At 41.4% G+C, this 21,796-nt stretch overlaps 1 protein-coding gene across 5 annotated transcripts in view; it reads left to right on the top strand.

Annotated features, from left to right (window-relative positions):
• cemip (cell migration inducing hyaluronidase 1) overlaps positions 1-21,796 on the top strand; it is a 153,317-nt gene that overhangs the window by 70,685 nt on the left and 60,836 nt on the right. For all 5 annotated transcript variants that reach the window (XM_069172897.1, XM_069172899.1, XM_069172898.1 and 2 more), the window contains exons 2-6: positions 6,103-6,282; positions 13,478-13,615; positions 15,960-16,098; positions 18,983-19,219; positions 20,577-20,756. In XM_069172897.1, coding sequence (XP_069028998.1) covers positions 6,177-6,282; positions 13,478-13,615; positions 15,960-16,098; positions 18,983-19,219; positions 20,577-20,756 — 800 coding nt within the window. In that variant the 5' untranslated portion in view covers positions 6,103-6,176. The remainder of the gene's footprint in view (positions 1-6,102; positions 6,283-13,477; positions 13,616-15,959; positions 16,099-18,982; positions 19,220-20,576; positions 20,757-21,796) is intronic.

The raw sequence follows: 21,796 nt of genomic DNA, 5'->3' as shown, positions 1-21,796 counted from the left end.
ACTTGACCTCAGATAACAGAACCACTAGTCTGCCATGTCTTGCTGTTTCTGTTCATTTAAATATGACTGCAGCAAAACTGAAAACTCAATAGCAGGTGTTGACATTGAATTATCTTTCTGTGTGTGGTTTCACAGCGTTTTTATTCAGGCTGAAGAATGCCACCAAAGTTATTCCTGTGGAGCGGAAATGACAGCTTCAATCAAATATTTTGGACATTCACACTTGTATTAATGTGAATATAGTTAAAAAACGCTCGCCTGGTGCCAACCAGACTTAATTTGACTGAATGATTACGGGTCTGTCGCCCTCCAGAGAGGATCTTCCTTCCATCCTACTGGGCGTAGACCTTGGGTTCACATTAACCAATCAGCATGCGCGGAAACCGGCCGACACTTCACCACTGCTGCTCCTACCTACCGTGTCCACCAAAGGGTTTTTTACTGAGCACAGCGTATTTATTAAATTGTTTTAATGAACTCCAGCAGCTTGACGAGGTGCGGAGCGTTTATTCAGCGTTTCTTTCCGGTCACCAAGAGTTCACCAAGAGTTGCGCTGGTCACTGTCACCAGCCGTCCAATCACAGTGAAGAAAGGGAGGGGCATACGCGGTTGACCACCGACGCTGGTCTCTGATTGGTCGGCCCTTCAGAGTGGCTCAGAGAAAACGCCAGTACGAGCTGAGTCACCAGACTGAATTCAGAGAAGAAAAGTGAAGCTGAAACAGAACAAACTGTGAAAACATTTCAAAATATTCATAAGTTATTACAAATTGACTTTGTTGGCCAGCTAATCTAAACTTTCCAGGACTGAGGATCGTGTCCACTGAAGCGCTTTTCCCAGAGTGCTGTGTTTTTAAAAGTAGTTTTTAATGGGAGCGCCGTGGTTTCTCAAACACAACCAGTGTGACGAGCTGCTGAGCACTGAACGTTTGCCATTCTTTTTAGTGTTCAACTTTGGATCTTGCTGCACTCGTCACTGTCACTTTTTACCAGCCGTCCAATCACAGTGAAGGAGGGGCGGGACAAATAACACAAAGACCTCGCGTCATCTTTTTCACCTCTGCACACCTGAGACGAACAGAGAGACATCCCTCCGAGCTGACGGCCTCAAAGTCATCTATCTTCCCTAAAAAAAATAAAGGGTCCAGTTTTCCTCAGCAACACTTCAAACTGTGTCCTGCTCGCACAAAACTGCTCTCCATCTTTAGCTCTTGAACCTAACAATGGTTTCTCGCTGAGGTGTTTCCTTGCACACAAAATCTCCTGAACCCACAGATACCGGCGGGTCTCCCTACGAGCTTCAGTCTTCAGAGTGAGGACTCCACTCCGTACTGACAGTTTTACACTCAGCGTTTGTTGATAACACAAACTATCTGTGACATGAGGTGCTTTAAACACATTAATTAACCATTACGTCTGCAGATATTCAGTATCATAGCAACAAGTGCTCTCTCTTAGCTGAGTGTTTTCAGCTGGGAAAAAAAATGCTTTTGGTGGATGGAGATTGGACCCTGGGAATTCTGGTGACTCAGAGAGGCCAAATGGAAAGCCAAAACAGAGAAGAAGATTTATTTTTAAATCTGCATGCAGTAGCAATGGCATGGTATTAATCAGTGTAATGGAAAGAGCTCTATCCCTCCAAGTATTTCCCCTCTACTTGCGTGTGATGAGTAAAACACCAACAATAAAAACAACAGTTTGTTCCAGACTTTTTCATCTGAGTCTTGGCGAGTTATTTCTGGAAACATATGCAGCCTCACAGATATACCAGCAGACACAACACACACACACTCTCATGTCATTCAGACACCAACACACACACTTTCCCTGGCTGACTGTCTCACTGAAGATGGAATCTGCCAGCTGGCTGCTTCGCCTCATGTTAACAGGCCGGCTGAGAAATCTTGAACAGTGCACGGCTTACTGACTGGCTGCCAGTGTTGCATTAGCAACAGCCCAAGAAAAACTATTTGAACACTTAGACTTTAAGACAGTCAAGACAGAACAAGCTTTTATTATTACTGACGCATGAATGCTTCTCTGAAGTGGCTCCAGCTTCAGCTCCAGCAGGTGATGTGTGTGACAGAGAGAATGCATTTGATTGACGAGGACAGATGAGAAGCTTCACTCTGAACAAGAGTATCATCTATGTGTGATGGACGTTACATCTGTGTCTCTGTGAATCAGTGTAACAACACAAACACATCCACAGCATGCCCCCTTATGAAAAGGTCAGATGAAGCAGATGGTCAGGAGGGTAGACGTCATGGAAACAACAGGAATCAGAAACATCCTTCACAGTTGACAACTTCTGGCCACGGATTTAAAATGGAACCTGTTAGTATCGTCTTTGTTCTCCTTCAATGTGAAACGTGTGTTGATTCTTGTCTGGAATAATTTGTGCCATCCTTGAATTGATGGCTGTTTAAATTCACACCAGTAATCCACTCATAATGTGACTGAGGCAGTAATATATGTATGTGGAGCCCATGAAAACACTGTGCTTTGATTTATATGGTTCTGCTCACATCCACAGTCAGTAAAGTATTTACTACGTGTTAGTACACTTCATGTAGTAACTGACCGTGTCCTCCTGTCACTTAAAACACCCCAGCCCTTAATTATGTGTAACTGTGCAATTGGCCAACAACTTTATGCAGAACAAAGGCTAATAATACTCTATTAATATACAAATATAACAGCAGTGTAGATTTATTACAGGCTCATGAATTGCTTAATAGAAGCAAACCAACCAACCTGACCTGGTGTTTCAGACCTGAGTTCCCGGTGTGAATATGTCGGTCTGGCACGCTCTCGTTTCCAGTTGTTGCATCTGTCAACTTATTTTAAAAGTAAGGTCGGCTATTAAGGCTTTAACAACATGTGCAGTGTGAGTGCTCTTCGCAAGACCCAAGCCAAAATGTCAAAACATTAATTCAACTCATAATTAATCAATTAATAAATCAGTCAATTAATAATTGATCAGTGACATCCTGTTATCTGGCCAGATGTGAATTGAGGCTTTGTTGCATTCATGACAACAACAAAAAATATGGACCAAAAAATAGTCTAAGAGTCTCTTAATATTTAAACTTTTACATTTAAGTTGGTTGATGTGCCGTCCTCCGAGGTCCCATTGCAGAGTGAAACACATGCACCGGGAGGTCAGGAGCCTTCTGGCCCTGAGAGGACAACGTGTCAGTCCATCACACTCTTAATGCATCACTTGCAAGAAAAGCTAACGGATACTTTGACTTTTTACTTCCACACTGGCAGACGTGAGGGTCAGTCCACTTCCTCTGGGAATTTACAGAATCTAACAATATCAGTCTAACAATCACTGCAGTGAAAGTTCATAGTGGATCACATAAAGGCCCCACAAACACTAATCCACTTGTTATTGTGGACAGTTTTTTTTTTTGTTTTTTTTTTTTTTTTTAATTTTTTTACCATCAATAGATTCACAAATCCACTTAATGATTTACTGCAATATTTACACAATTCATCATGTTTAAAATAATATATATAAATATTGGTAGTTTATTATTCCAGGCTCACCCCCACTGTACTGCTGTACTGTGGTGCTGCTGACCACAAGTTTTCCAACTGCATTGTATTCTTTAATTCATGAGGAAACAGAAGGACGTGAGTGACTCCTCTGTACTTCATTTTTTTTTTTTTATCTGGCAGCCATGTTTTCAGTGGGATGAACAGTAATGACATATTCTGACCGCCTGCTGACATCCCATAATGCAGCTGAAGGACAGCTTTCATCAAATCTTTAGTGGCGCAAAGTGGAGTCAGAAATTATGCAATGCTGACATTTACTTACTTGAAGCTCAGCCTTCTAGAATTTGATCCGTTTTAATTGATGTGATTTAGTCTGAAGGTCCGTATGAGAGACGGCGTGCAGCATCTTTTCGATGGCTCAGCGTGACTCCTTTTTTTTCTGGTTTTCCGTTGGGCTCAGGTTGTGGAGGTTACCTGCTACCTGGTACTTTGGCTGGTGTCACCTCCACTGAGGTTTAAGCGAGCTCAGCCAATACTAAAAAGTGATGAGGAAACACCGCAAACCGCTGATTGGTCGCCGAGAATCATCACAATCAGTGCGTCACGTGGACTAAAGGGGATACCACCTGCTTCAGAAAATGAAATCAGGAAAAGCACCTGGTACTAAAAGCGAGTAGAGTCGGCAGTGGCAGTGGAAAAAAAGCTCATGGTATGAAATGAAACGAGTACATTTTCTTGGACGTCTTTCTGGCTCTTCACTGCACCTCCACCACAAATCCTCTCTAAACAAAGGATTACAAACCATATTAGATAAACACGGGCTTCCACACGGCATTTTCTCTACTTCACTCAATGAATCCACAGGAACTGCGGCAACCAGGAGTCTCCTGTTTGCTCAAATCGGCAAGAAGAAATGAAATATTTCATTTTCTTTTTTTTGCTGCTGCAGATCAGGGATTAATCTGTTGCTAGACAAGATAATATATGATACTAATATCCAGAGGAGATTACCTGGGAAATGTGTTTACCCGTGATTACTATACAGCTGTGGCCCGTGACGGTGCACAAACACACATTACCACAGGGAGATGAATGGCGGCGCATAATGCACACGCTTGCATTTATAAAGAGAAGCATCTGGACAGAGATAGAGTGTGTTGACCTGAAGCAGACTAACGGCATCAGCAGCTTACAGGAACATACTGAAAACAAACTGAATGAAGTATAAGGCTGTTTGGCTCATTAGGCGAGCAGTGTGTCAGAGCCTGTATGGTAAACAGGCTCGGCGTAGAAACTCCCACTAACTCTGTCACCCATAGTCAAACGGCAAGTTAATTACATGATAAAATAAATGATGATTAATTAGTGTTCCTTTATGCCCACAACATCTCACTGAGCTCTCCACATGGCAGCAATAGCTAATTAAATCTAATCAAAGCCAGCATCAGGGCGCTGTGCAGTTTATAGCCATTCAGCCAATTTTCTGCAGGTCATTAAGAGGATCTCACAGCATAACTACCTTCCTGTTAATTAATCTGCTATAAACATTGTGAAGATATTAAATGTATTATTAAAAATGGAAAACGTCACAGCTTTTGGATATGTGTAGAAGCTCTAGTCAGGAAAAGCTTCCAGTCAGTGCTGCCAGCTCGGTCACTCTGCATACTGTGCTGCTGACACGTGTTGGACACTGCAGAACACCATGACTGTGTTGTATTTGGAAATGGCAGATGCACCTGCAGTACATTTGAAGGAAATGTTTTTGTTTGTTCATCCATTTTTTTCAGGTCGGTGTCTCCTGTTAAAGTGTGTGTGTGTGTTTGTGCAACTTCCCGTGTTGATGTGGGCCCTGTTGTAAATGTCTAGTCCTCATCACAGACGTGTGCTTTAAATGTTAAACAAAATACAAAACAGTGTCTAACTGTACAATCCCAAATATAAAATGTGACGTCACAAAGTGAAATAATATAAATCTGACTTCATGTTAAATTCATTGTTCAAATTATGATTATGATATATGAGATAAAGATATAGTTACATTATAAATGAAATAATCTTCTGTATTATTACCCCATACTGGATATAAAAGAGTTCGTAGCTTCAGGTCTGTAAAATGGTTCTGATCCAGAAGTGTCTTCAGCTGCAATACCAGCGAGTGCCACTAGAGGTCGGCTCCAAAAAGCCTCCGGCTCCATAGACTCCCATTCAACTTCTCTCATCAAATCCAAAGTGAATAAAATGTGTCCATCAGTTATCTCGGTGTTGTTAGCTAAAGTCACTCCTTCTTATTAGTTTTCTGGAGGTCCATCTGAAAATAATCCCTCATTCATTAGAAAAGAAGATTCAAAAAGACTGGATGTATATCTTTGTCTCCCCAAAGTACATCCAGCTGAAAAATCTACCATCAATAATGTCTTTGAAAGCTCAAAACAACATTTAAAAGTGATGTTTGTGAAAGTCTCCTCCACTGTGTGACATTGCTGTCCAGAAATGTGACAGCCTTCCTGCCGTGTCTGCACGACGGGAAGTCTTTAAAATACGCCTATTTGTCCACGTCTTACTGAGTCTTCTGCATTTCAATGTGATGTTGTAGGTGCCTTTGGTGGCGTCCCTCTGTGAACTCGGCTCTTCGTACTCTAACACCCAGCGGGAGGGCCGAAGAAGCCGATGAAGGCCACAGGTGTGAAGTCGGTCAGCGGCGGGCGGAGAGAGATGAAGATGAAGACATGTGTGGTGTTCCTGGCAGCTCTGCTGCTCCCCGGCATCCTAACAGGTGAGTGAACCACAGCTCTTCTGTTTTACTGGAGCTAAAGACGCTTAACATTCACATTAAAAACAATTACAGTAAAAAAAAAACATCAGTCAGTAAAAAGGTGCTAAAACGAAGAACGTTCAAACCTCCATATTTCAGATTACTGATCTTCACCTGACTAAAGATCATTAGTTCAAACCAATATGTACGTTTATTAAATCAATTTGAGTACCAAACTTCGATACAGTCATCTGAATTATTTCGGGAGTATCTCCCATCGAAAAATGCCTCGTTTATTCGGTATGAATTTCTAAACCTCCACACCAACATATTCTTGTTTTAGAAGCAGAACGTTTGCATGTCAGTGGTGTCGGTGAGCAGCAGCAGTACGTTGCCTCTCCTCGGTGGCCCGCCCACGTAGCTCTAATCACTCGTGCAGCCTGAATCTTACCTCACTCACCCTCCAGCTGATCCTATCTGCCGCCGACCCTTCCAGATGAGGTAGGATTGATTTGTACCGTGCCACTTCACGTTGCTGCCCGCAGGACATTCGACACAATCTCGCCTGTTTTCAGCTGCAGCGCGAGGAAAGATGTCGAGATCTGTACGCACACGCAGATCTCTGAGGAGAGAACATATTCATGTTTGAAAAATCTGACGTGACTTTTCTCTGCTCTCCAGTCAGCTCTCTGATTGTCATTTCAAAACTGTGCTGCGACGTGCACCCAAACGCAGCACCTGTAACATCTGCTCCACATGAGCAACATCAGCTGTCAAGAACTATGATGAAACACTGAACGCAGCAGAACGTCATGATGATACCGAAGCCCTTCAGATGCACTGACAGTACGAGCTGTATGATATTCTCTTGAAAATGTACATTAAATGTATAGAACTAGTTAGATCAGAAATAATTTTTGGCCTTGGAAAGAGTAGTTTGGCAAAAACAAATCTCAATTCAAATGCACTTACCAGCTTTTTCCAGACGTTTTCACCACTGTTGGAACACACTGCCTGCCCGGTGTGTGTGCGTTACCTCTGATGTGTGTGTGTTCACACCTGCTGCAGGTCCAACCAGTGAATCTGTCTCTTCGATAATGACCATCAGTGTTGGATCTTTGAGGTCCGACAAGTGATGAGTTGTAACCAAAAAGCAGGCACGTGGTTTTTGTTCACCCTCGTTCATAGCGAGACACACACACACACACACACACACACACACATACACCCTGCGGGCTAGTATTCGTCTTGAGGTCATGAGGGAAAGTAGAAATCTTCATGTCTTGGCAGCCGTGCCAACAAGCTCGTAGCCAGGAGACGCCACAGCTGATCCTCGCTCTGCTCTGTGCGTGTCTGTGTGTGTTTGTGTTTTTGTGTGACGCCTTATTAGAAATATTTGCGCACTTTCAACCAAACACATAATTCTTCTTTCTCTGTGCCTCTTTTTTTTTTAATCTGTATTCTAACTGCAAAAAGAAAATCGTTTTAATCACAACCAAAAAAAGCTTCTCAGTCTGAGGCGGATCGGCCTTTTATTGGAGCTTTACTAACGGGGCTGCATATTAATGACAAGCTCAAACAGAGGAATTCAGTGACATCATGATAATGGAGCAAGATTTTCATACACAGCGCAGGAGCGTTGCAACTCCAGATGCGATGGCCGTTTAGTGCGGCGACGGAGGCTTTTCTCGTTAAAGATGCACCCGTGGACGTGAAGTTTCAGTGCCAAAGTTGCATCTTGCGCCTCGGCCAAGTCAAACCAGGTCGAACAGCGGGATAGTTTAACGTTTAACGTAAAGTGCACATGAACAGTATGATGCAAAATCCCACAGATAGGTTTGGTGGTTGTTCTACATATTTAATCACACTTTCATAGTCAAAACGAGCCTCATGACACAGTTGTGAATCTCAGCCATAAAATATAAAAAGTACTCTGGTTAAACTATAAATGAATTGCTGTTAAATTATACATAAAGTGGTCACAGTTTAAAAGCCTTTTCATCTGGTTTAGTCATCGACCAGCTGTGTAAGAACACAGAGTGTAACTGTGTCATGTCCACACGAAAGCTTAGTCATTTAAAGAATGATTGGATAGTAAACTATTCACACTCAAAGCTCCCGGTGCATTTTATTTATTAACACCACAACATTTTTGGAACAAATTGCTCTTCATCAGTGTTGTTAATGAATTAATCGCATCGGGAGTTTTAAGTGTGCATAATTAACTTCTTTTCACTTCTCAACATGGTTCCAGCAGCTGATTTCAGTGTATTGGATGAGTGTTCTTTGTTCACTTTGACATTTAATTAATAACAGTGTTTGTAAGAGAGGTTTTTGTCTTGTACCGTTGAACAGCTTCCTTCACTTGGCAGCGGTTCTCATAACACCAGGGGAAGAGTTGCTCATGATATTAGTAATCTCTTCTTAAGCTGATTAAACATCATCATGGTGTAGGCCGACTCGGAGTAACATAAATTCAGTGATTAGAGCCTGAACCTCCAGACGAGTTCGTCCAATGTTCCTCCAGTTTAAAGTTTGGCTGGTGGTGTCGGTCTGCTCCTTCTTCAGTCATTAGAAACTAACACTACTCTGCACCACAGCGGCTTTAAAGAGAATGAAAGGAGCTAAATTGATTGGTCATGATTGAAGTCGGCTCTGACACATCTTCTACTTATCTATTCCTCCTACTTTACCAAGCAGGTGGACACACCTGCGCCTCTCGACTTCAAACAGGCCTCAGGACTTTTACTCTTCCGATGGTTTTCAGAAATATTCTAACTTTTTCTGCACTTTAAAATGTTATTTAAATAAGCTCTGCGTTTCACTGTGCTTAATAAAAGCTTGTTTTTGTTAGTTGCAAACATTTTAGGCTGCATATTTTTAGCTTGAGAGCATTGCATTAAATCTTGCAGCTCTTTCCTGGATGAAATCATCTGCTGTGCCATGTGAAACCCTGATCAGACTACATCCTATTTACATTTGTTTTTTGAGATTACAGTTATCAGTTGAGGTGACTATGGTGACTAAACGTCCTGCCCAGACTTGGCAAAGAGAGATGTCAGGCAAAAACAACAGATAGAACCCAGCTGCACTTTGATTAATAACCCTCATGATGTTTAGCAGTAATTTATGAGGAGAGGAGACAGACTCACCATGGACCACGGCCAGGATGTGAAAAACGACAAAATAAGTGGCCGTTCCTCCATCGAGGCCTCGTGAGGGTTTTAATTCACAGAAATAGATTCCTTTCACAATTAAAACACAACTCACCCACTCCATGTGTGTTACATGTACGACGCCAATATCATGCAACAGAAACCTTTTCAACAGAAAAATCCAACGCTGGCTCAAATTTGATTGGCAGGTGATCTGTGGGAGTTTCAGTGCAGAAAGTTGATCTCACATGACTGGTTTTGATAGTTTCCTTGGGCAACTCTGAAAACTAATTGTTTTGTTTTTGCATCATAATGACAAATTTTTCCGTCTCTTAATCCTCTTATGAATTCTGATAGATAAATGAATTTGAATATTAATTGATTAAATTAGTTGGATTGCTGTTCCATTGATGAGTTCCATTTTTCAGGACTCATTTTCCAGATCAGCTAATTAGTTTGAGTCTGCTGACTTTTCATATTTAACGGTGGTGTGAAGTGGAACAAGCAGGACCGAAACTGTTCTCTAATGGTTTCTAACCGCTCCACCCTGAGCGAGGCTCCAACGAGCTCACAGCAGCAACACAACACCGTGTAAACAGAGCAACCTCGGGACAATAACACAACAGGTTTCTTTAAGAGATCTGTTACTGTGTTACAGTTGATTATTATCCTGTCCTAACTCGTAGTTCCTGTAGTGAGGAAACCAGGTGTGGTGCTTTGAAGTCTTTAGTTTTTAGCTGATTTGTTTTTGTGGTGTAATTCTCCCCGGCTCACCTGGGTTTTAGTGGCTTTCTGATAAAGTTCAGGAACAGTTCATTGTGTTTTCAGGTTGAGAAAATAATTTCTAGAAAAGCAAAGCGGCGCACTCAGCAGTTTTTCCTCCCAGCTGCCAAACATTTGGTAGGCTTAGACCTCCGAGGACCGACTTCAGACGCATAGTCAGAGATTTGTGTGTGAACAGCTGCTGATGAAGAATTTTGTGCTGTGTGTAGTGTTTTATAGAGTAAGCATTTCCATTTTGTGTCCTTTAGTACTCTGAGAAGTAGAAACGTGGACATGAATTAGTCCTCTTATTTCCACATGGAAGTACTTTCCAGTCTATTGAAATAAAATTAGCACAAACTTTCAGTTTGAGTAGTTGGACTCCCGAATGTTTCTGAGACTGAATCGACACTATAAATAGACATCAGCTGTCTTTGAACACCACACTAAAAGCAACTTGCATAAGGAAGCAATCAAAGGTCACTGACCAGGAGTCAGCGGCCAGCCAGAGAAAAATCAGGGAGGACATCTGATGGCTGACAGCATCCCTGAACAGAGACAAGGGTCACCGTCTCTCCTATATACAGCCTCTCATCGTCATGTGACCAGCACTGTCATGTGACACCTAAACTATTATATAGACTGTATATTAAAGTGCACGTAGCTTCTGGCTCCGAAAAATGAGGCCAATGCTGAAGTGTCTTCAGCTGCAATACCAGCGAGTGCCACTAGAGGTCGGCTCCAAAAAGCCTCCGGCTCCATAGACTCCCATTCAACTTCTCTCATCAAATCCAAAGTGAATAAAATGTGTCCATCAGTTATCTCGGTGTTGTTAGCTAAAGTCACTCCTTCTTATTAGTTTTCTGGAGGTCCATCTGAAAATAATCCCTCATTCATTAGAAAAGAAGATTCAAGAAGACCTGTTTTTGGGGGCGTGTCTGTTTGATTGACAGGCCTGTGGTGCAGTCAGGTTACAGCTGTCGGTGGGCGGGATGTAGTATCGTCAGGTTTCCGATCAGATCAGTCAGATCCACCGCTGGCTCCTCCCCCAGCTCGTCCAAATATGGTCACTTCCTGCTCCAAACCGCTCTGAACTAGCAAAGATGGTGACGGACAGAATCTGAACTGGAGGATTCATAATGTTCACAAACCAACTCCTGCAAAAATGATTCTGTCAAACACTATGTCCCTAAATCTTCACGAAGCTAGTTTAACACGCTAAGATGGATGTTTTATCCATGCAAATAAGAAGAGTTGGGAATATTACCGGAAACTTTTAGCAGGGCTGCAGACAAACACCTCCACAGACACTGCGATCTCCAGAGACAAACAAACAGCCGCCAGTCACAGACAGACAGCAAGAACCAGCTGATTGCATGTCACCACCTATCAATCTGTTAGTCCTTTGGGAAATTTACTTGACAATCCAGATCCCCGGCTAGTCAGTGCCATTGATGTGTCCATTAGAGAGCAGGGAGATGAGGTAACCACCACACAGCAGATAGCGATAGATTGAAACTCTGTCTGGCCGACCGGACAGCAACACACACAACACACAAATGAAATGGGTTTAGCAGTCACTCTTCCTCGAGTAAGCAATCCAATAACCCCGTGTGCTGTTATGCACCAATTTGGAAGCTGAGACAATTAGAGTTGGAAGAAATTAAAGGAAAGGAAGAAATCAGAAAGTGGTGACAGTGCTGATCGTATCAATCTGGGATTATTGGTGATTTCCTAATTTAAAATACATTTTTACATTGTTTATTTCCTCTTTGTGATTTTTCTGTTTTCCACAATGATTCTCAACAGCCTCCAAAAAACATATACTAACTGGTTGCTTTCAATAATAGGTGACATGTTAGTCTGCACAGTTTATAAATATGAAGAATAGTGTCAGTACAGGTTGTTCCAGTTCTTCTCTCTCCCCACCTTGCTGCTGCTGTAGCGAAAAAATTTCCCCTCGGGGATTAATAAAGTACCTACCTAACCTAACCTAACCTAACCTTCATGAAGCGTTTGTCTCTGATTGTTGAATGCCAGTGCAAATTAGAGGTAAAAAAAGAACATGATGTTCACTGATTTTGAGTGACTGACACAAACTTTATTTTTATTATAATGCACAGCCAACATGTTTTTTATTTAAAAAAAAAAAAAAAGCAATGTTCCCGCATTAAAAGATATCGTCAAGGAGACAATAAAGGCTGATAAAGGCTTGTGTAGCTGCTGCGTGTTGCACAGGGTTTCATTTATTCTAAAACTAGGAGTGTTTTCCATCTGTTTGTTTGATTCATTCACATTACAGAAACTGCACACTTGCTACAAGGTTGCTCTTTCTTGATAAAGTGAAGGCCAGAAAAAGGACAAGCAAAGACGTGACTCATGGTCACATTTTTATTTCATTCCATTTTCCTTCCTGTAAAGAATCTTGAAGATCTTCTGTTTATTTGCTCTTTCATGACAGCTCGGCCTGTACCTGCCTTGTTTGGAGCACTTGCAGTGAAAATAAAGAAAATTGCTTTTGGCAGTAGTTGTAGTAGTTTGTTGTGTTTGAAGATATTTTATAGTCTGAATGACATAAAATGAACCAGATAAACCAAATAGTTTCTTTCGCGTGTTGTTTCTAAAACCTTTAGTCTTTATGTGAGAGGATTACTGAGGCAGATAAAATAACACGGTGCTCGAAATGTCAACATTTGTTGCCTTATTTAATTTTTCTGAATGTGTCATTTTATATTTTGTGACCATAAAGAGTGACCCTCTTGATGTTTGGAGGATATCTGTTTGATGGAACTAATAACAATGAGGGCTCACATGCCAAAAACACAGGAGACCACCATTTAAACAATTACTTTTATGATCTTAATACGTGTTTTAATGTGGAATTTTAATCTTAAAAATAACCTGCAAAGTAGCTGTACAATTTACAATATTTATATTGTAATGCACACTATTTCTCTGTGAAATGTAGAAGTATAAATCATAAAAATGGAAATTCTCTGGTAGAGTCATCATACTCAGTCATCCGACACCCCAAACTCCGCCCACCTAACTCCGCCCACCTAACTCTCCTCATCCTGCAGCTCCAGGAAAGAAAGTTGACCGAAAATGCTTGCTTCAGTTTTGATGATTCCCCTTATGATGTGTGTTTTTTTTTTTTTTTTTTTTTTATCATAAAATAACATGGACATGTTAACAAGGTGAAACACTTGATTTCCATTGGAGTCTTTAAGAACTGTATAACTGGTGAGTTGTGTTCATCTCTGTAACTTAAATGTTTCTTTCTTTTCTGTTTTCTACAGTGTGTCCAGATAAAGAGCCAGGACTACAACCATGGATGCCAGGACACAGTGAAGACCACCGTGTTACCATCGGTTATGGCAGGAAGGTCCTTCTCACCACGTCAGCTACAGTCCACTCTATTGAGATTCTCAATGGAGGTATGACGTAGAAATCCACCCTGTGTTCCTCTTTTTAAAATGATAATTCGTCTTCTGTACTGTGACATATTTCTGAGTGAAACAGACCACATGAGGTCGGGTCACAGAAAAGGTCCCAGCATGGCCGATGGTCCAAAGCAGAGATCTTCAACAGGGGGTCCGTGACCCCTAGGGGGTCTGCGGAAGTACTGCAGGGGGTCTGTGAAATTTTTGGTTGATTAGACAATTTTTCATATTTATTTTTTTTCAAAAAAATTTTTCCACAAATTTAAATGTCTTTAAATACACATTAACACAAATCCAAAATGTTGTAGCGAATGGATAAATGGAGGCAGAAGATGTTATCTTTCAGTCAGAAATGCACACATTCAGCGACACACGAGCTCTCAAGCTGGACACCGGTTCACTCACAGCGAGACTAGCCTGGACCTGTCCCTCCAAGCCTGGACCTGTCCCTCCAAGCCTCCTGCACTCCTCCAGTTTAACATAAAACACAATTTTAAACAATATATATAGTAGGGGGTCCCTGTTCCATCTCTCTATCAGTTTGGGGGTCCTTGGCCTGAAAAACATTGAAGACCCCTGGTCCAGAGAAAGGACAGTTTGAGCTGTCTTGGGGGACAACAAAACAAACAGAGCTACAGAGATGCAGTGGTTTGGGACGTAGATTGACAGATTTATTGAGACTAAGACAAACACACCGGAGGAATGATGTAAACTGGTGAAAAAAAATTCTGAATGAATGAATCAAAGAATAGCATCTCTGTCTAGATTTAAAGGCCTCAGCCAAGTCAGACTGTCTAATGTCAGCAGGGATGAGCCAAAGGACACGACAGGAAAAAAAACTGCTGACTTGTATTTAACTGTGGGGACAGACAGGACCTCTGAGAGGGTTTCTGATGCTGGAGATGAGACACATATTTGTGTGTCATCAGAAGCACCATGAAGTCCAATCTGACGTGGACTGGAAGGCAATTAAAGGAACCTAAAATTAGTAGAAGTTGGTGAAGTTTTTGAGCTTTAATTAAGATTTGAGCTGAAGCATCAGAACCTTTGGAACATTTTCAGTACCAGCGTGTGAAATGACCCGAAAACGAAACATTAGAATGATCAAATCCGAATGAATCACAGGCATTATTTGAGGGTTTTGGCATCAGATCTTAATCTGAGCTGTCAAACATGGAGAAATCACACAGTTGTTGAGAGTTGATGTCATTTCATCAAACCAGCAGCTCAGTTTTATGAGAACGTAGGAGCAAGAAATCACATAACATCAGAGCAGAGAAGCATTTCTCAAATTGAATAATGCTTTAGAGTTTGCTTTTACCAGCACATTCAGGTGAGTACCACCAGAACTAACAGTGAACAATAATACAATGAATGTGTAAAATTAAACTTCTCCAAATGTCACAACAGAAACATTAAATGAAGTATATGTGAGACTTTCCCCGTGGAGGATTCAGGCCAGAAATATTACAGTAATCTGCACTGAGATCCAGTGAGAGAAGAGATGGAATCTGAATTCATTCATCACTTCAATAAAAACACTTTCAGTGGAGTAATATTTATTGAAAGCATATTAAGAAAAAAAATACTGTCACATATGAGGGCTGTTGCGTTTCAGAGAATAATTCATTGTTATGCATCAGTTAGTAGTTTAACCTCAGCAGTCTTTAGGCTAATGGGCACAGTAATAGATTTATATATACATAATCTGTGTTTAGATTAAGGGATTGTTGTTTGGCACTGGCATTCATATACAATTTGTTGATTTCTATTTCTGATTGTGTACTATCAGAGACTGCATGATGTGACGTCGGTCCGTTCAGCAGAATACCCGTCGGTGATCACGTCTGTCGATGGCTCTCTCACCGAGCGGAGCTTTTTTCTGCCACATGTAACCCGCAGAGCTGTTTACCATAAGTGGTTCTCCACTGGTTCTGTTACCGAAGTGTCACGATAGGAGTTATTTCTCAGAGTGACAGTGTTTCAAAGCATTCACTTTTGTTGACTATATTGTGCAAAAAAATGAGTTACATAATATAAGCAAAAATAAATGGCGGTGGAAGCCGGGCCAAGGCCACTCGGGGAGGAATAGTATATATAGGAGATGTTTGACGTTGAACAGCTTTTCACCACTGAGCTGGAATCATCGGGCTGCAGAGCTGCTCGACGAGGAGCTTGGCGAAGGTGTGTTTGTGTGGATGGCCTGAGCCCAGGGCCATAAATGGTAGGAAGACAGAAGGTGTCTGAGGGCAGTGGGGCATGAATGACCTGCCAGGAGGCTCCATCACTCAGCCCCCCTAACTCCCTCCTCTCTCCTCCCCCCCTCCCTCCCCTCCAGGAAAGCTGGTGATTGCTGACACCAACCGGCCCATACAGCTCCGAACAAAGCACATTCTGATTGGAAACAAAGGGGAGCTGCACATCGGGAGCCCAGACTGTCCTTATAAAGGAAACCTCAGCATCTCCCTGTTTGGAAGGTGCGGTTTTATTCATTTTAGCATGAATTTATAGATGTAATTTTTTCAATATGGTCCCACTTTGATGTCATTTGATCAATTAGATATTTGTTGTAAAAATTTTGAATATCAAACAGGATGACTATTGGACATAAAGGATAAATCAAAACCAAAACAAATTGATGTTAAAAGTATTGCCTTCATCCTGATTCACAACCATCATATTCATAAAAATTGACATTAAAAATGAATCAACTGCTGAGACACTCGTCCATTCTTTCAGTTTTCATTTAAAACACAAATCCAGTATTAAAAAACGATCAATTCGGACCAAACGGCGCCTCCCGTTAAAGTCAGTACAAACATGTATGGTCCTCATTCTGCTGAGCAGTAATCCACTCAGTGATGCCACCAGTGCCGTGCTGACTTCAAAATATGAAACCTCTCTTGGTTGTGAATCATGTGATGAGTTGCTGTAACGATTTCATTCCATCTGGACACTTTTTATTTTTAACATTTATCCTGAAAATAAATCTGTATGAGCAGTGACTGAAACGTCCAAGTTACAAGAAATCACGATTCAAGAGGCTGAGATAAACCTGCATAATTTTCTGTGCCATTGTTCCCCGTTCCTTCATCATTATAACAAAGACATATTGTAGTTTGTTTTTGACTCAGTCTCATGTACAGCCTCCTGCTGCTGTTGTAGACGAATGACAGAAGGTTTGTTGAAAATGAAACCGATACGAGGTGTGATTAAAAAAAAAGTTGAGAGACTGGTTGTGTTGTGGAGCGCAGCACAGTAACTCGCATGGAGCAGGTGGAAGCAACAACCTTCGTGAGGAAGTTACTCTGCTTGATCAACATCAGCATCGTTGTGAAATGTTAAACGTCCCCGAATGTTGAACTTTTGTGCCAAACTCAGGAGCTCGGCTACAGAAGCCCCAGAAATGCCTCAGAGGGAGTTTGGCCCGCTGTCTCTTTTTGGCCCAACACAGCGTTTGACAAGCTCATTATCCTCCTTGTGCTTATTCTACTTATTTCCTTAGTGCTGTAAAATCCTGACCGTAATGACTGTGAACTGTACAGTTTGTGCAGCTGAACTGTACATAATACGAGTTTCACGGCTGACTACAGCATGGTGCTGTTAATCTTTCTTTATTTAATTACATTTGTCTGATGCAAAGAATTATGATATTCTCTCTTTCTCTCTGGTGCTGTCCGTGTATCGCTGACTTTAGGCTGCCAGTCAAGATGAAGAGATGGAGGTAGTCGCACAAGGGTAAAAGATTTAGAAAATATTGGCTTGAAGACTAAATGTTTGACTATTTGTGTAAAATAATAGAATTTCCATAAAACAGAGTAAAGAGTTAGTGAAGTGAATAAAACATTGATTTTAATTTGGGCGCCTCTGGTCGACAGCAATGAAGCAAAGACTTGAAATTATTCGACGCAAAACAACCTCCCATTGAAATGTGAAAGATTCTCACGAGCATCAACACGATCGTCGCTCCTCAAAACCGCTGCCGGCCGGATTTTGTCTCCCTGTGACTTCATTCTGTTCCTCGACATTAAGTTCAAACTGAGGCGGTCGTTGTCATGACGCTGTGGAGGAGATCCAGCGAGAGTTGCAGATGGTGCTCGATGAACCGACAGAATAGGACCTTCATGTGTTTGACTGCACATGGAGACGGCTGTGAAAGGGATGGTGGGGAGATTAATGGTTCCTGGTTGTTGTAGACAACCTCTGAACTTTCTGATCACAGCTTGTATATTCGTGAGCTGTTTTTAACCATACAAGTGACATCTCTAAGGATAGAAATGATATGACGATCCGTGTTGGTGGTTTTTGTGATTCTTTTACTTCTCATTCACGATTTTATCTACATCTGTGAAACGTTTTAACAACTATCGATGAATGAACTGACACATCTGTGGTGCTCAGAGGATTCTGTGACCTGCGACTTTCCCTCTACTTCCATCATCATGTCATACATGTTTGGTTTAAACTAAAATGTCTCAAAAGCTCTGAGATGAATAGCCATGAAATTTGGCACACCCATTCATGTCCCTCTCACTAAAATGTTTAAGCACTGTGGTGATCTGTGCTTTGAGTTTATCTTTATTTTAGCACAGTAAGGAGTGGCGAGAGCTGGTAAATATTACAGCTACTTATCATCAGCATATTAGCATTGTTAATGTGAGCTTAGTGACTTTAGCATTCAGCTCTGTGCACCAGTGACTACGTACAGCCTCACAGTACTGCTAGCATGTCTGTTGACCTTTTAGTCTTTATGTGCAACAGACAGTGGAGAGAAGTCATAAAGTTATGAGAGTGGGGCTCCTCAGGTTTGCATTCAAGATCTTGTTTCACTGCCAACAACAACATAGATGAAAACATATATATATATTATAATATCATTATGCAACCCAGTATGACGGCAAAGCGTGAAATAGACACGCCGGTCCACAACAGCAAAATGTGACATAGCCACGCTTTGGCCTCTGTATTCGTGACAGTGTCAGGTTTTAGAAGCGTGAAACTTACATGCACGTAAAAGTACCGTAACAAAGGATCATGTGACCAAGTACAAAGGACATTTTTCGGTGGCATGAATCAGAATCAGAAGAGACTGCAGTGCAGGAGGCAGAGGTTTGAATCCACAGAGGTGACAATGTTGTCCTTGAGCTGATTTGTCTTCGCTAACCACAACAATGTGTTTCTCCTAGAAGTTTCATTTTCCTGTAAATCACACGACCGAAATCATGCAGTAGGTTTAATTTTGTCCAGAACAGGAAAACGTGAAACTGTCACGCCTAGGGAAGTCAAAGCGTGACTATTTCACGTTTTGCTGCGATACCGGGTTGCATTAAAACATCTACGATTCTCCGACACTGCTCTTAGATTGGATGACAGCGATGAGGAGCACAGTTACTTTGGGAGGAAGTACGTCGGTGTGGGGACCGGAGGGACGCTGGAGATTCACGGGAAGAAGAAGCTGTCATGGACTTTACTCAACGCGACCCTCCGCCTCGGAGAAAGCAACCAAAACCACTACCTGTTCCAGAGGAGCTGGGGGAACCGAGGCATCATCATCCACGTGATCGACCCCAAGACTGGAGAGGTTCTGCACGATGACAGGTGATGGCCTCCTCCAACACAGACGGCGCTCCTCAACACCAAACACTCCTGAGACTTAATTAGAGGAGAAGCAATGTGCTGGATGACATCTCATAAGCTTGTAATGAAGAGTTGTAATGAAGGAGACAAATGTGACTCTAATAGCTCTGCATTGCCTCATGCAGGGATATTACATTTAGGAATCAATGGCATCCTTAATATCCTTTCATGATTAATTATCCATAATGTTATTTCAAATGGAGGTCACATCCAGTGAAATACTACACTATACAACAATAACAATATATCATGATGCAAGCGAGGAGGGATACTAGTGAGTGTCATTGGTTGTTCAAAGGTTAATGGATCTTCCATTTTTGATGGAGGGGCACTGATTTTGCTAAAGCACCACTAGCACCTGATATTAGGGAGTGACATATACATACATTAATTACATTTTACCACAAAAAAACACTTTTAGTGATAAATGTGATTTAACAGAGGTAAAGTGCAAATATTAACCATATATGCTGTTTATACTGCTTGTAAATGAGATAAAGTAAATGTCTGTTAAGTATTTTTTACGTAAATCGTTATGGCTGTATTGATTTAAAACCCCAATAATGCAAAAACATGAACACCACACACGGCTTGAATTAATTTCTCTTTTAATTTAGAAATGTATTATTGTTCCATATTCCATACTGCAATTTGTGCTTTTATTTGTTTGTTCAGTGTTTATTTGACACTAAGCTACAGGTAAAAGTTAAATCATAGACCTCTAGAGACTGTATCATGAGTCATATTTATATGCACAGCCTTTGACATTTTTTTCAACAGCATCATTTTGTATACTGGATTTAAAAGAGGTAAAAACTTTGAATGAATGTGAACCTTTAAATTAACATCCTTCACATGAAGCTGAACTCAAAACGATCCTTTTAAAAACTCTGCACTGCATATAAACGGGATTTATAAAAGGTGCAATGGAATGCATAGAACAAATACAAATATTAATATTTGAAGTAAACTAAATGGACGAGTGTAAACTGGCAGCATTTAACTGTTCATCAGGCTCGAGCCGAGCTGGTCAACATGCTGTGCGGTGAGACGATCAGCAGGTTTTTCTTTAAGCAACCAAAATGTCATTGTTTTCCACAGGCATGCGATACTTGTCGTTTGGAAATGTTCATTAGAAGTTTTGTTTTGTCATCATTTCTGAATCTGACTATTAATTTGAGTAAATATCAGTGCACATTTGCTTTGCCTGCAGTCGATAAATGCATAAACTGTTCGAACAAAACATCCATTTGTGTTTTAGGATGAACAGACGACATGTTAATGATGAAGTTTCTTCAACCTCCTTTCACTCCCGCAGGTTTGACACGTACCGCAGTAAGAACGAGAGCCGTCGCCTCGCAAAGTATGTGGATGGCGTGGAGGCGGGGCTTATCCTGGCCATGGTGGTCAATGACGAGGGCTCCAACAACCTGGAGGACTCAGCCAAGAAGAGCCTGACGAGTCTCGGCAGCCGCCACATCAGCAGCCTGGGGTTCAGGTAAGCTCCTTAAACACTTTAGTGTGATGGAAACTCTCAGTGACTAATTAAAAAAAACAAAAAAATGAGATGAATACGTGAACCAATACTGACAGTGACGGTTATATAACCCCTGCTAGTCAGTACGAGTCAGTTCTTCCAGTACAAACTCGGAGGTATTCAGCTCACAGCATGTCAAGGAGGAAAAAGCTCCCAGCACTGTGTTGTGTGAAGCATTCTTTTAATTGATTACTGTGAATTAATGAGAACATGTTTGAACCTCAGGTGAATCACAGTGAATAGCTGTCCTCTTCTAATTAATCCCAGGTGCTTTCGGGGACCTTTTGGTGCCTAATGATTTTCAATAAACCTTCTTAAGTGTAACATTTCTGAAAAAGAAAATCCAAATTATGTGACAATTGTAAACAAAGAAAGTATATTTATAATCTGGGACCAGACAGCGTACTTCATTTATTCATTTCCTCAAATGAAGCCTGTGTTGTATCGACTGTGCCGGAGTTGCCCTGCTGTGGTCGGGTGATGGCGGACCTGCAGTGGTGCTGCAGCACTTCAATTCCTCACACAGGACTTTCCATCTGCGCCATGCAGTGCTGTGAAAAAAGTATTCCACCCCCTCCTGATTTCATCTATTTTTAGATATCTTACACTAAACTGTGTCAGATCCTCAAACTCAATCTCACATAAAACAAAGGCAACCGAGTGAACAGAGAATACAAGGTTGTCTCATAACCGCTGAGAAAAGCATTCTCCCCTTTAATTACTAAATCTGAAAAACTACCACACCGCATGGGTAACTGGGTGTTTATCAAGCTGGATTGATTCCTACCACACCTGTTCAATCAAAAAAAATATGACCAAATGAATCATCATCATCAGAGGCATCTCACCAGGGCACACTATGTCAAAATCAAAAGATATTACAGATGAAAATGAGGAAGAAGATGATTGAAATAAATCCGCCTCAGAAAATTTATGAAGCTATTTCTCAGAGTGGGGCTCCACAGATCCACAGGGAGGGACTTTATCTACAAATGGAGAAG

The sequence above is a fragment of the Embiotoca jacksoni genome, unplaced genomic scaffold (genome assembly GCF_022577435.1).
Source record: "Embiotoca jacksoni isolate LCO1_2020_lvr unplaced genomic scaffold, fEmbJac1.0.p SCAF_56, whole genome shotgun sequence".
Lineage (NCBI taxonomy): Eukaryota > Metazoa > Chordata > Actinopteri > Embiotocidae > Embiotoca > Embiotoca jacksoni.
Note: the sequence above shows the minus strand (reverse complement) of the source record. Positions and strands in the feature narration are given on the sequence as shown.